The sequence below is a fragment of the Netta rufina genome (genome assembly GCF_964035555.1).
Source record: "Netta rufina genome assembly, chromosome: 14".
NCBI lineage: Eukaryota > Metazoa > Chordata > Aves > Anseriformes > Anatidae > Netta > Netta rufina.
The window spans coordinates 19,235,116-19,250,695 of NC_140137.1; the positions used below are offsets into that span (position 1 = coordinate 19,235,116).

The 15,580-nt window shown below is 39.9% G+C and overlaps 1 protein-coding gene across 1 annotated transcript in view; it reads right to left on the bottom strand.

Annotated features, from left to right (window-relative positions):
* AFF4 (ALF transcription elongation factor 4) overlaps positions 1-15,580 on the bottom strand; it is a 44,901-nt gene that overhangs the window by 8,956 nt on the left and 20,365 nt on the right. The window contains exons 6-16 of the mRNA XM_084295363.1: positions 12,798-12,834; positions 11,224-11,272; positions 9,866-9,886; positions 9,252-9,306; positions 8,191-8,228; positions 7,668-7,830; positions 6,197-7,114; positions 4,679-4,767; positions 2,945-3,182; positions 757-854; positions 31-94 (exon numbers count right to left, since the gene is read on the bottom strand). Coding sequence (XP_084151489.1) covers positions 31-94; positions 757-854; positions 2,945-3,182; positions 4,679-4,767; positions 6,197-7,114; positions 7,668-7,830; positions 8,191-8,228; positions 9,252-9,306; positions 9,866-9,886; positions 11,224-11,272; positions 12,798-12,834 — 1,770 coding nt within the window. The remainder of the gene's footprint in view (positions 1-30; positions 95-756; positions 855-2,944; positions 3,183-4,678; positions 4,768-6,196; positions 7,115-7,667; positions 7,831-8,190; positions 8,229-9,251; positions 9,307-9,865; positions 9,887-11,223; positions 11,273-12,797; positions 12,835-15,580) is intronic.

The window sequence follows — 15,580 nt, forward strand, 5'->3', positions numbered from 1 at the left end:
ACACTGGAGAAATATTGCAGATTTACTTACCAGTGCATCCGCATTATGCTTTAACTTCTTTGCTTCCTGTAAATAATGATCAGCTGAGTAAGTCCTACAATAGAAGAGAGAAACTTACGGACTCAGCACCATCCACAATGCATTTCCTTTTACAACTGAAGTTTCTTAATGTTGACATTTCTTTTTTTTTTTTTTTTCCTCTAACTCAAGTTACAGGAGCTACTGTATGCTGAAACTGTTTAAAAATACTTTTAATAGTTAAATTGTATGATTATTTACAGTATGATAGAACCGTTACAAATAGTTAAATTTAGTTCTCTTGTTGGTAATTTGAAATAGTATCTTGACCAAGATGTTTAGTACACAGGATTGCATTTGATAGCCAAGCAAACCAAACACTTGATCAACAGCGTGGGGTAGAGAAGGAAACAAAACAAGAATTTGAGGGTGCAATGGACCCATCAGCATTTAAAACCAGAACAACCCTGAGCGATGCAAGTCTACTGCTTGGCCCTGCCTCGTTAGGGGAAGGTACAGGACAGGCTTCTCAAGGACTCCCTTCTCAAGGACTGCACTGTCTACCACGTAAGTGGCACACAGAGCGGGCAGACAAGCACATCACTGCAGCTCTCCGGAACACGAGCTTGTACTTAACGTCTTTTGTGAAGCAAAAAGACAACACTTCCCCACAGGGGGCTGGCTGTGCTCCAAGACTAGCATCCCCACAAAGGGAAAGGATCCCTCTGCTTTTCTTACCTGTCATCAAAAACAAGTTTTGCTCTTCTAGACTTTGAGCTCTCTGTAGATGGAGCAGACACAGGAGGGCAGTTTGAGGAATTGTTCAGAATCTTTTCCTGAAAGGAAAATTGTTCCCAAATCATAAACTTAAAGAACAATTAAGCCTTCTTTGTCTGCAAATAAAGCGTTTGTTATGTAAGTTTCTCCTATGACTTCACAGCTACTTCACAGTAAGGTCACTTTTGCAGCTGCTCTCGCTGCCATACAGTAACACAGCTTCCACAAGGCTTTCACCTCACGCTGGCACAGAGGAAGACACAGAGGCTGCGATCAGGCTCTTGGCTCTAATACACCAGGAGCTCTCCCTCAGAGGAAGGAGTGCAGCTAAGGTTTCCTAGACACACCTAGGTCCAGGAAATCCCTCCCTGAACCTCCCACACTGCTGTTTCTAGGTCCTGTTTTCCCACCCCATCACAGATACTATGAATATTTTAATGACTTCTCATTTTTCTCCAGAGTAAACTGCTGAATCTCTTTGCTTTGAAAACACCAGGATTTCACAACGATAAACAACATCTTCAGGGAGAAATGACAACTGTCCTCACAATACAGTCCTTGCTCCCTTAAATTACACACAGCTCAGTGACACTTCAGGCTGCAGATTGGATACTAAAACATTCTGTGTGTTGTAAGTGAATCTGTTCTGCTCAAGTGTAAAGCAGCTTTCCAGCTTCGCATGTGTTTTCAGCTCTTTGGCTTTATGAAGACCAAAGGCCAGCTATACAGATGTATTTCATAACCTACCCTTATCAGATCATTGCTAATCAGAAGGATCCTGGAGTCAATACCAAAACATGCAGTGGAATGCAGTATGCTGCTTTAAGAAAGGCATGACTAAGCATATCCAAGGCATAAAAGGATAAACAGCACACCAGTTAACAGCTGGTTTAGGGACAGTTCTATGCTAACAAATAAGGAAAGGACAGAGAGCAGCAGTCTGTGATGCAACTTCATTATCTACAGGCATCCTGGAAGTGTCTCGATGCACACAACCTCGCCAGGTTTCTCAAATCTCATTGCAATGGCATCTGAAGTAACACAGCACGTCTCCCACTTCAGATATTTCATGAACTCCACCCCAATGACTAAGCTACTTTCTGCCATTGCTAATGGCAATTTGCTGCTTTACTCCTGCCCAATCAATTATCCTTCCTGAATGCTTTAGACCTTGCTTCTGAACTTCTCAGAAACTGCAAACCCAGCCACTGAGGTTAGCAGCTGCTTCAACTGCTGCAGTTTCCAGAGCCCATAGGAGGCTTTGGGGCTTTGCTGCAGGGAGCTCACAGACAGACTGCACCAACATCTTCAGCGTACTTTGGAATCCCAAAGATGGAGCTGAAATCCCTCCAAGTTAAACATTCTACACTCAAAAATTGGCTATACATTAGAAATTGCTTATCACAGGTATTCAGTGATACATTTTAAACAGTCAGATGTTCTCACAAAGTAATTTCTGTCCAGTAATGCACATTTATGTATTGATGAAAAAACACATTACATTTCCATGACTTAAGTGCATCATCTTCCTGTAATATTTTTGAATCCCACCATGTAAGTATCTTCCTAACCTAAATCTCTTAAATTAAAAAAAGTTTCCTGTATCATCTTTGCACCCATTTTTCATCTAATCTAATTATAGTGGGCTCTGTACCTTCCTGAGCTGGAGTTAAAAGCTCCTTTCTGGAGTCCAAGGATGCAGTAAGATGAGAGCCATAACTTTGCATCCTAGCAGTGAACACAGACCCAGCTTCTGCTCTTAAAATTAGGACAAGATTTGTATCTGCTCCAATGACATAAGAGTAACCTCATTATTCTATTTACTGTTGTGTAAACAGATTTGTAGTGATATTTCTCATTAACAAATTAAACAACAAATAAGCAGCATCTGTAATCAGATGTCTAAACTCATTTCACTAATTAACATAAGCATTTGGTAGGAATAAGCATTAGTATTCCACAATCTCTCCCAAGTTATTTTCTAATTTACGGACTTCCAAGGTACCTAAGCACCATGACATGAAACAATGCAAATCTAAAACTAATTACATTTCAACTTGAACGGTGAATTACTGTTTAGATCACACTGAGCATGTGTTTCGCTTTGCAGTTTGACAAGTTCAAGGCAGTCCCAGAATAAGCCCTTTACCTTGGTTTCTTTAGTACTGCTAGAACCCTTTCCCTCCATCTTCTTCTGTTTAGAAGATGAGTTGCTTTTACTGCCACCACTACTGTCCTTACTGACGTTGCTGCTGGACTTCAAGGATGACGACTGGCTGACTGTCCTCTTTCGGGACCCATGTTCCTGCTTGGAATCCTTCTGGAGGACTGGGGCAGCAGGAGACGGCAGTAAATCCTTCTCTTTAACAGCACTTGGCTTTAGAGACCTGAGCAAAATGAACACATTCAGTTTTGTCTTTTATTAAAAAAAAAAAAAAAAGAAAAAAAAGCCCATTTTCTTCTAAATTCTTTTTTTTTTTTTTTGGTCCCTTCTTCCTCCCCCAAAAACCAAGATTTTTATTGTTAGCCCTACCAAGCCAGATTCAGAGGAAGAAAGAAAGAACAATTATCACAGTGACTGGATGTTACGAAGCCTGATTGAACTCGTTTTTACCATTTTATCTGTTCTGACCTGAAAATGCAGCAGGCAAGTTCTAACCATAAAACCACATCCCTGCAACAGTTCTTAAAAAACACCCTAAACACCACGTCAGAAATTAATGCCCATGTCAGCGCCAGCCTGTCTATTGCAGACTAGTCAGCCTAACAATTCAGAAAAAAGATGGTCCAGATAAGCCAGCTCTGGAAGCCAGGGAAGTGGAAAACTTTCTCAACTTCACTGCTGAGGGCTATGGTTACTTATTCCTGGCTCCCCTTTTTACAGAGTACAGTACATTAAGTAATTATTTATACAGAGTATTTTAATAAAAATACAGTTGCATTTAACAAAGTGTCCTTCTGACAACCACACTGGCAAACAAGCAAATATCAAGAATAAAAGGAAAAAAGATAGAATCACAGAACAGCTCGGGTTGGAAGGGACCGTACAGATCACCCATTTCCACCCCCCTGCCATGGGGGGGATGCCACCCACTCGGCCAGGTTGCCCAGGGTCTCATCCAGCCTGGCCTTGAACACCTCCAGGGATGGGCATCCACAACCTCACTGCGAACCTGATCCAGTGCCTCAGCACCCTCTGAGTGAAGAATTTCCTCCTAACCTCTAATCTAAATCTCCTCTCTTTTAATTTAAAACCATTCCCTTTATCCTGTCATTTACAAAATTGCAGAAATAACCTGCAAGGAAAAGGGTATTGAAGGATGTTGTTTTTGCTAAGTCTGCAATGTTTTATTTTTTGTGTCGTGCATACTTCAGCTAATCTGTCAAGCAAATTTGAGGCTAAATCCATAGATCCATGTCTCAATGCCATCAGCATCCCATATGTCAGTTAAGTAATTTATTCTCAGTTTACATACTTGCTAAATGGAGAATTAACGGATTAGGTTAATTTAAAAGTACAGATTTTGCAAGATCAAAAACCTAGAGGCACAGCTTACTTCTAGAAAAAAAACACACCATACGTCAGAGAAAAAAAAAAACAGGAAGTGTACTTTCCATAATAAACCAACCCTTCACTTTAGGGTTTACCTTAGTTTTTTGTTAAGTAAAAAAATGTGCTTGGTCAATGTTTTTGGTTATGGAAATCAATTTCCACCAGCTACTAGCAGAAACTGAACTAAATCCGTCTCAAGAATAAGAAGCAATGAAATTTTACCCATCAAATAATAATGAGGAGACACTGTTGTGGAGGGAAGGGAAGGGGGGGAGATCGGTCTTCTTGATCACCCCGAGCTTTCATGTTGAAAACAGCCAAGATACTCACTCTCTACTGCTAGACGTCTTGTGTCCTGATGGAGCTTTCTCTTCCAGTTTTGTTTTCTTGCTTTCACTGGCTCTGTTTTCATCCTCATTCTGAATAAAGCAAACAAGAAATACATCCAGGCAAATGTCTACATTATCATCTCAGTGAAGCTGTAAATGTTTCATATTTAGTAGTATTGTGCAGTGTACAGAGTAAGATCTGTACAGACCACAAAAACATTCCCCAAAGCATCTAGCCTGCATCAAATATTTGACCAGATATTGAACCCTGAGATCGGAACACAAAGAAAAACAAAATCTGACTTCTGAATTACCAACCCGTATAAAAAAAGTGGCAGTCAAATTGTACATTTTAGAACAAAAGTATTACCATGAAATACCAGAAAAAAAAAAAGCCAAAAGCTTCAATAAGAGATCAGGAAACAGATTTTATGCTGGGAGCCTAAAGCAGGTGTCCTACGAACGCCAGAAACAGTAAAAGTCTTGCTGGCTGTAAAGGAAGAGATGCTGAATACCAGGTTTTTATATAAACCTAATCCTAAAGTCAAAGGGTTTGAGGGTGCATTTCAAAGCTGTCTTCAACAAGCACTGGAAGTAGAAATACAAAGAATAAACCAGAACTTAGGGCCCCACAGAGTACATCACCTGGTACAGAACCCAGACTCAAACCCAGAAGGTTACACCTTAGTCACACCAATATTTCAACCTTGAGCATCACCATCACGAAAACACAACAGCAAATGGCAGTCACAGATTTGCTCTTTACACAGACTGTGTGTCTTCTACTGAGTTTTTCCAAAAGCAGTTTAAAATTATACTAGTAGCTACCCCCTACCATTTTTCTCCCAGCAGTGCTAACTCTGTTCAGATCCCTCATGAATACCTGTCCATTTTACTGTCCCTTGGGATTCCTGCTTTTTTATTTAATTGAGAAGATTAAATGCTTTTCTGAAAAGCCTCACTGTTATGGAGGGATACTTCCAATTCCAGTAAAGCAGCGCCCCTGAGCTTATGGTTTCTCTTGCTATGTCCCAGGTCTGTTTCCGCCCGTCCCTTATCCTGGCAATAGCTCCCATGCAAATGCATCGTTTGCTGTTTGAAGTGATCCACATTAAGACTTTTTTTTGGGGGGGCCAGGTGGATTTTCCTTTGGATTAGCGGCCTGAGCTGGCCTGCAGTGCAACAGGGACTAATGGCAGGTGGAGCGGAGGCAGGAGAGTGCAGGATGCAGTGCTCAGAGGTACAGCAGCACTGCAACCTCCACGAGCTCTCACACCTCCATGTACAACCTTCTCCCTTTCCCTCCTCACTCCAAAAGAAAACTCAAATAACCCCTAGTACAATGACACAGGAATGACCAACATATTCTACACAAAAAAGTGGCCAAAGTCATCTCCTGAATTACTCAGCGTCATGACAGTGAGGTACGATGTGGGTTGCTGGGTTATACACTTCACCCCCGTAGCAAGGCAATAAGGGGCTAAGATAACAGGCAAAATTATATGTACAGAGTCATCACCTGCTTATGTTTCCTTTTGCCTTTTGTAGAGCTTTTGTCAGAAGGCTGCTTCTGGGATTCTCTTGTGTGCTTCTCTGGTACGGTTTTCTTTTCCACTTTGGGCGCGTCAGCATCCTTGTAAGGCTTCCCTGGTATTCTTGATAAGAGGCTCAGGTCAATCTTCACAATAAGTGGGTACCTTTCATCAGGATCACTGAGTGGTGAAAGAAGCTCTTTCTCTTCCATAGGAGAGAACATTCTATGCCGAAAAAAGCTGTCATCCTCCTCCATGGAAGATTTAACAGGAGTCCTATTGCTCTCAGAATATTTGGGTGTTTGTGACGAAGGAGGCAGGCTTTCATTTTCATCTGAATCAGAGGATGAGGTATCTGTTTCTATGAATTCCCTGGATTTCTGGGCAGATTTGCTCGAAGCCTTGTATTTCTTCTTCTCCGTTGTAGGCCGAGGGGAAGATTTGGGCTCTTTCTTTATGTTAGGTTTTCTGGAACCTTTTGTGGCTGCCTTATGCCTGTTTGAAGGTATATTTGTTGCCATGTCTACTGGGGTTTCACTTTCTATTTTAAGACCTCCTCTAGGCTCTTCAACAGATGTCTTTTCTGCCTTCTTGGGCTGCTTTTTACCTACAGTCCTCCTCTGTGTTGAGCTGTCACTCTGCGCAGGTGATTTCTGCCTGCCACGACTGCCCTCTGAGCCCTTTTGGGTGGGTTTGGAATCTCGCCCTGGCGTAGAAGAAATCGAATCCTTGGATCCGCTTTGATCAGCGTACCCACTGCCTGTCCCCTGATCCCGTCCCTCTTTTTTGTAGCCTTGTGAGGACGGGATATTGCTGTCCACAGAAGAAGCTGGTGACACTTTATGCGAATTTACTTTGTTCAACCAGTTATCCAGTTGCCACTTGTTTGTTGGCGGTGGCTCTGGCTAAAAACAAAATTTAAAAAAAGAAACAGCAGTGTTATATCAAGCATTTTACATTTCTTCCATCTTTTCTGCAGGACACCTCCACTGTGCTGCATGTCTAAGCAAGAGGTACACCAAACATCTGAGATCAATAATTAACAAAAATAAAAGGAGTTGATGAATATAGTTACAAATAGCAGTTCTCATTTTTCCCCTCATCCAGAGCAGCTGCTACCCAGAGGCGATACCTGCTGCCGTAGCTACCCAGACTAAAAGACCACAGTTTTTTAAGATACTGTTACCATACCTAGAGTCTGCACTCCACCAGGTAACTGGTGGTAAAAATCACCTCAAATTGGAACATCAAATGTGTGCTTACACAAAGCACCGTTACTGTGTCCAACTACAGGTGCTTCAGCAAAAGAACACTGTGCAGATGGGGGAATGATTCCACGTGTGTCAGCTCAACTTTTTTTTTTTAACCACTTTGAGAACACATTCAATTTTTCTGCTTTTAAAACTCGGGATGAACGCCAAACTAACGAAGACAGCCTGAATACATGTCACATCCTACCTCAGGGGACGCGCTCTGTGATGGTTCATTAGCTTCACTATCACTGGAACTGCTTTCACTTTCGGAGTCAGATCCTGAACTGCTTTCAGATCCACTATGGCTGCTCGAGTCATCCCTTGAATTATCTGCTCCTTCACTGTTATGCTGTGAAGGTTCAGAATTACTGAAAACAAAAATGAAGAAAAATAAAGAAACACTACTCAAGGTGCAAACACATCCTAGAAATCCTTCCATTAGGAAGAATGAAATCTAACATTTTAATTAACAATTGCTTAAAAGTTCAACAGAATGCAACTTACTCTGGAAACAAACAACAGCTTTTGCCCCCCTCCCCCCCTTCACAAAGTGGTTACTATAATTTGCAGGATAAATGCTATTTAATCACCGATTACGTTTTCATCACCTTTTGCTCTAACAGAAGATGAAAGACAGAGATTTTAGAAATGAGATCAGGTCATGAGTGCTGACTGGACTGAATTTCACTGCTTTACTTTCTATGCTGCAATCTAGCAGGAATGCCTACCTTCCAGGTGTGCTCCTTGGCACTGTCTTATCACAATCCTGCAATTAAGAAGAAGACCGTGAAGCTTCTGGAAGTTATTTTAGGATTGCACATACAGTTACGTCGCAAAGCATCAATTTAGAGCCTTAAAATTTTAAAATATTTTGCCAGAACAGTGTTTTAATTCAGTACTTGAGAAAGTTGTCTCAATTTTCCTTGAACAGAAAGAAAAACAAATCAGAGTTTTCTCCAAGTTTTTACCACAGATGTGTCATCTTAGAGTCCCCTGTATTCTGAGAGATGCTATTTTCTCAATCCTTAATAACACCTTTTTGTATCAGGTTATTTGAAATTCTATGATCCTACTCTAGAGATGGCCAGAGTACCAGTAGGTACCCAAGTAAATGCACTATCTTCAAGTTCTTCACGTGAGAAAACAAATCAAGTAATAGAAGTGGGAATAGGAAAAAAATAAATTTAAAAAAAAAAAAGGAGAGTGGACTACTGCTGCTTAGTACAGACCCTACAGGTATTTTTAATTTAGCATGCCAAATGCCATTTTTAGCAGAAGCCACACAACATTAATATTGACAAAAAAGAAAAAAAGACTTATCTACAGCAATAAAGGTGCTGCTATACCCAGTTACAGATAAAACCTGGGAGCAAAACACAAACACAGTAGCTCTTATCATCCCGAACACAGTCCCTGCACAGAAATGTTTATGCCATGCATGTGTTAGACAGCATGGAAGAACATGCAGGGTTCTATCTTTCAATGGCAGGCCGTTACATATGTTATGAAGTACACTCCTCTTTATTTTCATAGAAAGTCCACTTGAAATCAGAAAGGCAAGAGTCTTTAGGTAAAAGCATACTATTCACACAAAACAGATGATTTTCCCCCAGTTTGTATTGTGGAATACCTGGAGCTTGTTTAGAAACTTGCTAATTGATTTTTGCTTCTTAATTACAAATCTTTGAGCTGCTCGGTTTGCTGTTGGGAGTACTGACTGCTGCTGAACTACCAAATTATCAACGTGCTTGCTATACTTCCCTGAAACTTTGGTACTGAATGAACATACCTGCTCTCCATCGCTGTCTTCACTACTGCTAAGCTTTAAGTCATCTTTCAACATACTGTAAGTAAAAGGGAGAAAGTGAGACAAGTTTTTCCATGTACTTTAATTACAGTCAAAGCATTCTTCTATATTGCAGCATGCTATTGTTTATGCTATAGAGCAGGCTGCGTGGGTGAAATCTGCAAGTTACCATTCTAAAACATTTAATTGTTTAAGAATGGCGAGTTAAGTCATTCTTTAAAGACAAATACAGACTCTAGTACTTTTACTCCTTTGTTCAATCTGTCAAATTTAGGAAGGAAATCTCATACATTTTACTAATGCAGGAAGAGCTAAAATCTGGATGTTCAACTTCTCTCATACAATGACCAAGAATACTGTGCTAAATAAAATGAAGTGGCTGTTTCCCGTCTCATGGCAAAAGCACAACTGTATTAAGCTATAATTTTTCTATTATTATTATTCAGTTATAATTACTCTATTATTTAAGCTAGTTATAATTACACACACCTATTTCACAATACTGAAAATACATGAACACATTGGAAACAAATAGTGGGGTATATTGCCTTTGTGCTTATTTAAAAAAAAATGATTACAAAAATAAGACATCTTACTCTGTCTGGTTCGATTCACATCTGGAAAAAGAAGATGAGAAAGGATTAAAAGTCTGGTATATCTGAATTTTACAGTATAGTTGTTCTACCGATAACCTGAAAAGAGATGCCAACCTCTAGATCTAGTTCCCAATGTTTTCCACTACTATCCTTTTCCAAAAGATACATTTATGTCATTTGCTGAGGTTTTTGAACAGAGTACAATCACTTTGTTTCAAAGTCTACTGCAACAGTAAACATCTTCTAATCCTTCTTCCTATGCACCCCAGTTCAACTAATGCACAATGCTACATCTTGTCCTTAGATGTTCTTGCATTTTGTTTTGGAAATAGCACAGTCCTTTCATGGAGAATTCCACTACCAAAACAAAAGCAAAGTCAAACAGTGAACTCCTATTTCTCCTGCTTGTTGAAATGGCTGCATATAAGCATCTTCTTAAACCTCATGTTTTCAGGAAATTGACTGCAAGTCTAAAATAAATAAATAAATCGGCCTTCAATTATCTTCTATTTCCTTCCCACAGGTCATTTGCTTTTTAATCTTGTTAAGACTGTAATATGGACACGGACAAGCAGAAGAACTAGACTTCATTTTGTAACTGCATCACAGCAAGCATTAACTCAGAATACCCGGTTTTCAGAATCTATCATCACTTTTATGAAACATACAATCGGGTGGTAAAACTTTATTTTTATGGACATGTTTGTTTGGAAACAATCTTTAAGCAGCAAATAATCAATTTTCAGGTTTGAGAAAGGTGGTGGGGTACAGTCATCTAGAATCTTCCAGTTACTTTTTTTTTTTTTTCTTTCAGTTGTATGACTGAGGATGCATAACGTTGGGTCTGTGTACCTAATTAACAAAAATGTTAATTGGTCACTTAAAAGACTGAGTAGCATGAATTTAACTAGATCCCAAACCCAGTTTACTATCTCCTCCAATAACAAAACAGTTCTCATCCTGTCTGGCTGTGCAACTGCTGCAAGCTGCTCCTAGCTGACAGCTCTGCAGTGCACACGTTTGGTACGTCCTGTCCCATCCTGCCTGTTCTTATATGCTGCCAGTTCACAAGCCAGTTCCTAGGTCCAAACTCCTTCACACCTATCCTGATAGCTGACAAAAGCAGGGGAAAGGAAAGCATGCACAGTGTGTTTTTTACCCATACCGATACACCGTGTTTGCTCTACTGGCCCTGAAAAGGGCTTACAGGAAACGATCCCTGTTTTCTGCCAGCCTAGCACAAGTATGCTAAAGAGTCTGTGCAAGAACCGACACGGTCACGTAACAAAACAGCTATTTTCCCCAATTTCTTAAAATTTGACAGTTATTTGAGAAATGTTTTCTCAACAGCTACTTACGATTTGGACTGATGACCATTGGATGTTTTTGATGAAGGATTATATCGTTCTAGAAGAAAAAAGTGCATAGTTTTAAACTCAGACAGGAAAATAGTCACTCCAAGATTGCCAGAAGTAAACAGTCCTGGATAAACAAACCCAGAAGGGCTGAGCGAACGGCAGAAAGGAAGAACCAGCAGACACCAGGTACAGTCTCCCAGAGACCAACCGAGTGAGCGGATGCAGAGACAAAACACCAAGTAAAACAACTAATTTAACCGAGAAAATCTTGAAAGTTATTTAAAACCTCGCTGTTGAAACCGATACGTGCTTAATTTGGTTTTGATGGTGTGAAAAAATGTTTTGCTTCTATCAAGGTTAAAGTATTGCCTTCCATGTGCTGGGTACGGGATACAGGTCAACCTGTCAAGTTCCTGACTTTTCAGCATCCCTGCGCAGCTTTTTAGTGGATAAGCAACCTTCAAACACCCAAAAAACACTCACTCAAACCAACTCTTACAGTCAAAATACATACTGATATAATCTGCTTTTCAGCTTGGGGTTCTATTCTTCCCTTTTCTTTAATTCTGGTATATTGCTAAGCATAGTGCAACAGGAACAAGAATGTTAAAAGTTTCCCAGAAAACTCAAACAGGAGTTGAAAACCAGATCTATGTTTTTATTTATCCAGCCTCTCCATTCACATACAGAGAGATCAGTTGCTCCCGGAACGCACGTCTATTTGTTGGCATCAGGGAATTACGTTTTGTTTCCTTAATTCCCCCACTGTATTAGGTGTTTAGATTAAGCTGCTTGTGAATACCTAAGAATAACCCATTATGCTTTTACTACTTAATCTGTTTAATCACTTCAACAGGAAGTGGAAAGACTTCTGGAAGACAACAGCACCAATCTAATTCAATTTTTCTAGGTACATGTATGTTACCTGGTTAAATTACTTATTTCAGTAATATTAAATTAAAGATATAATTCAAGAGGAATAAAAGCTGCTTTTGTCTAAAAAACAGACATATATTTTGGGACATGAATTCAAGATTATTAAGTCTATTGCTATAAGAATTCTTGATTGGTTTTTTTTTCTTCTGATTTTATGTTCAAAAAGTGAAAATGAACATAGCAAAGGGGAAAACGTAATGTGCTTTTTCTACTAAAACATGAACTTATGCAATCTGTTAGTTTCTATTACATCCAGAGGTTTTATCTGAGGGTGTTTTGTTTTTAGTACTCAGCTATTTTCATTCAGATCAACCAAAAAGACACCTTTTCAAGAATTAAATAATATGACAAATTAAAGATGGTTCTTTTTTTTTTTTTTTTTTTTTTTTCCCCAGCAGATACAACAGAGTTGCAAGGCTGTTACTGGCTTTCTAGTTCTCAACAAGAAACTAGGAAGAAAATCAAATGCTATTTCGTAAGTCAACATTTGAGAAAGTACAGAAAATCTTAACCTAGACTCCATGCTATGACCAGTCTGGAAAAGTCTCTTTAAAAAGCCTAACATCTTAGGAGGATACTAAAAATACTGAATCACAACAAAAACATTACACGTATTAAAGGAAGTTTAATATACTTACTCTGTTCTCCAGTGCCAAAACTGGACTGTTGGGACTCCTAAGGGAATAAAAAGATCACAGGAGTTTTTTCAAAGGGAATTTTAACATACCAAAAACCACGCCATCATCCAGCTATTCTTTGACTTTAAAGGATGGCACCTCATCTTTAAAAAAACAAAACAAAACCACTCCTCCACCAAAAAACACACACAACAACAACAAAGCAAAGAGTGATTCTTTATCTGGGCCCAAACTCCTTTCACCAACCCTAGTGGAACAGCAAGAACATGGAAAGAGCACTTCATGTTCCTCGTCTGGAGCTCGGCCATCCCTACGTGCCAGGTTTTAAGGGCCTTGTGCTGTACCTCTTGGTATCTGAAACTCAATCTCTGTGTAACTTCCATAAATCCTATCTCTTTGTTTGTTTAGCATGAAGATGAGCAGTTTGGTATGTTTTTATTTTTCTTATACAGTGGGGAAAGCCTTGCTGTTAGCTTTACATATTTTCACTCAAATTCTTCTCTTCTCTTTTTCAGACACATACAGCATCTTGGTGGACAAGCCATGAGCATACTAACACTCAATGAACAATTAATGAGCATACTAAAGCTCACAGTAATGAAAAAGTCCCAGCTACAGAAGAGCACATGAGACAATGAAACTTGAAATCTGAAGAGCCCTGCACAAGCGCTGCGTCCAACTCCTCGTCTCAGAACACTCTGCACGAGTTCCTGGGGAAACGCAGGCAGGCACAGCTGACAAACAGATCATTTCCCTTCCTCGCCCCCACCCCCGTCCCGATAAACAGCCAAATCCGCATGTAATCAGGCAATTCACTTGTACCAAAGCCAATGAACAGCGATATTACCTGCCTTGAGACGTAACAGACGTGTTACCTACAAGTCCAGCCTTGAAAGATGCAGCCCTGCAGATTTTAGCACTGCTGTGATCTTTGCTATTCCCATTCCAAAAAAACAATTCTGTCTCCCGAAAGTACATTATCAAACTTTTCAAACACTAACATATTGTTTCAATAAACAAATATGCAGAGCACCGAGTTACCGAAAAATGTCTAAACCAGTTCGCCATTTCAAACCAGGACCCTCCTGACCTCATTTTAAAACGAGGACAAACGCTGACTTTAAGCATGAAAGCTGAAAAAATTGAGATAATTCATGAAGTCACACGCACACATTTTACAACACTGAATTGCAGGGGTTTTGGTATAGCTACGAACCAGTCTTCCCTAACAGCCAGCTCACTGGTGTGCTGAGTGGCTGTATGCGCGATTTCCAAACGTAACAAAAGCTTTATGCAACAAGGCGTGCTTAGATTAACTCTAACTTCCTTCAACTTTATTTCAAAAGTGGAAGCAGTTGAAATACTGTCTTGGACAAGTTTTTTGTCAGTGGTCTAGAAGAACAGACTGCAACACTTCTCTCAAAACCACACCTTCCCAGGAGACTTCATTTTCAGGTGTTCCAAACGCCTCTAATGAAAGAAACCGAATGAAAGAAAGGGACAATATAAATAAAATTTAACTATACCCAAAGTGAAAAGAGAAGACAAGGCTGGAAAAAAGTGTTGTGACTTCAACAGAAAGCAAAGCTCTACCTCCTTCAAAACAAAAACAGATTTTTATCTTTGACACAAGTTCACAGAGTGCAAGCGTGATTCCCCAATTTCCTTTGCCTACCGTTAACTTAGACAGGACTGATAAAACTCAAGTCAAAAAAGAAGTAAAGACCATATTGTAATCAAAATACCACATCTACAGATACAGAGCATCTGTGCTGGGGTGAGCACAAGACGAGGAACTGGCACCATTCTCACCAGTATACGTAGCACAAATTCTGCAGAAACCCCTAACTGCTCGCGTCAGTCAACTTCCTATTTCTAAGGCACAGTGCAATATTTCAGTTAAGTGCACTTTAACGAGGAGTTATGCTTAAACACACAACTTTTTCCAAACACCTCACCACCTATTTTGTCTTTGAATACATTATTTCTTTAAGAAACTCAGAAATTAATAAATAAATAAGAATATACACTTTCAGCCATGAGGTTACCTATGGCACTATCTTCTAAAGGTCTACTTCAAAAAGGAATTAAAAATATCTTAAAGGAAGGAAACCTCTTTCACAGAATACCACTGAGGTTAGGCAGTGACGACACTTAACAGGAAATAAAATTGCTGCTTGTAGTTTGCCACAAGAACTGCAGTGAGAAAAACCACCTGGTAGCTGCTGGGAACAGCAGTGGGGTACCGAATCGGGCTGTGAGCAGCCTGTGGGGAATGGGACCCGTTCCCATGTAATGTCTGAAAACTCAGGTTTTCATTTTTATTTCTCAGAAGAAAGTTTCTGTTTGAGAAAGGATCGACACACCTGCCCACTGGCCATTACGGTCACTTCAGCACGGGGCAGGCACTGAACAAGGCTGGAGACAGAACCCACCTCTCCAGGGATGTCTCCAGGTCACCGCACGGGCACGCAGGCACAAAACCTGGCAAGGATGCTTGCTTTGAGATGAAAAGCTCCCACCCTCTAACAAACAGCTGGATTTTTGAATATATTTTACAAACACACCAGTACTTCCTGCTTTGGAGATTTTGACAGTGAGCCCATGGCTTTAAAAAACAAACAAAAAACAACTTACATAGGATAAAATTACAGAGTGTTAGGTCACCAGATAACGTTTTTACCAAGAGTCAGGAATCAGTTTCTTTTCATAGTATCCATAAAACTTTCCCTGACCTATTTTCATGAAGTTTTATCTTCTGATTCAAAGACTTTCTGATATTA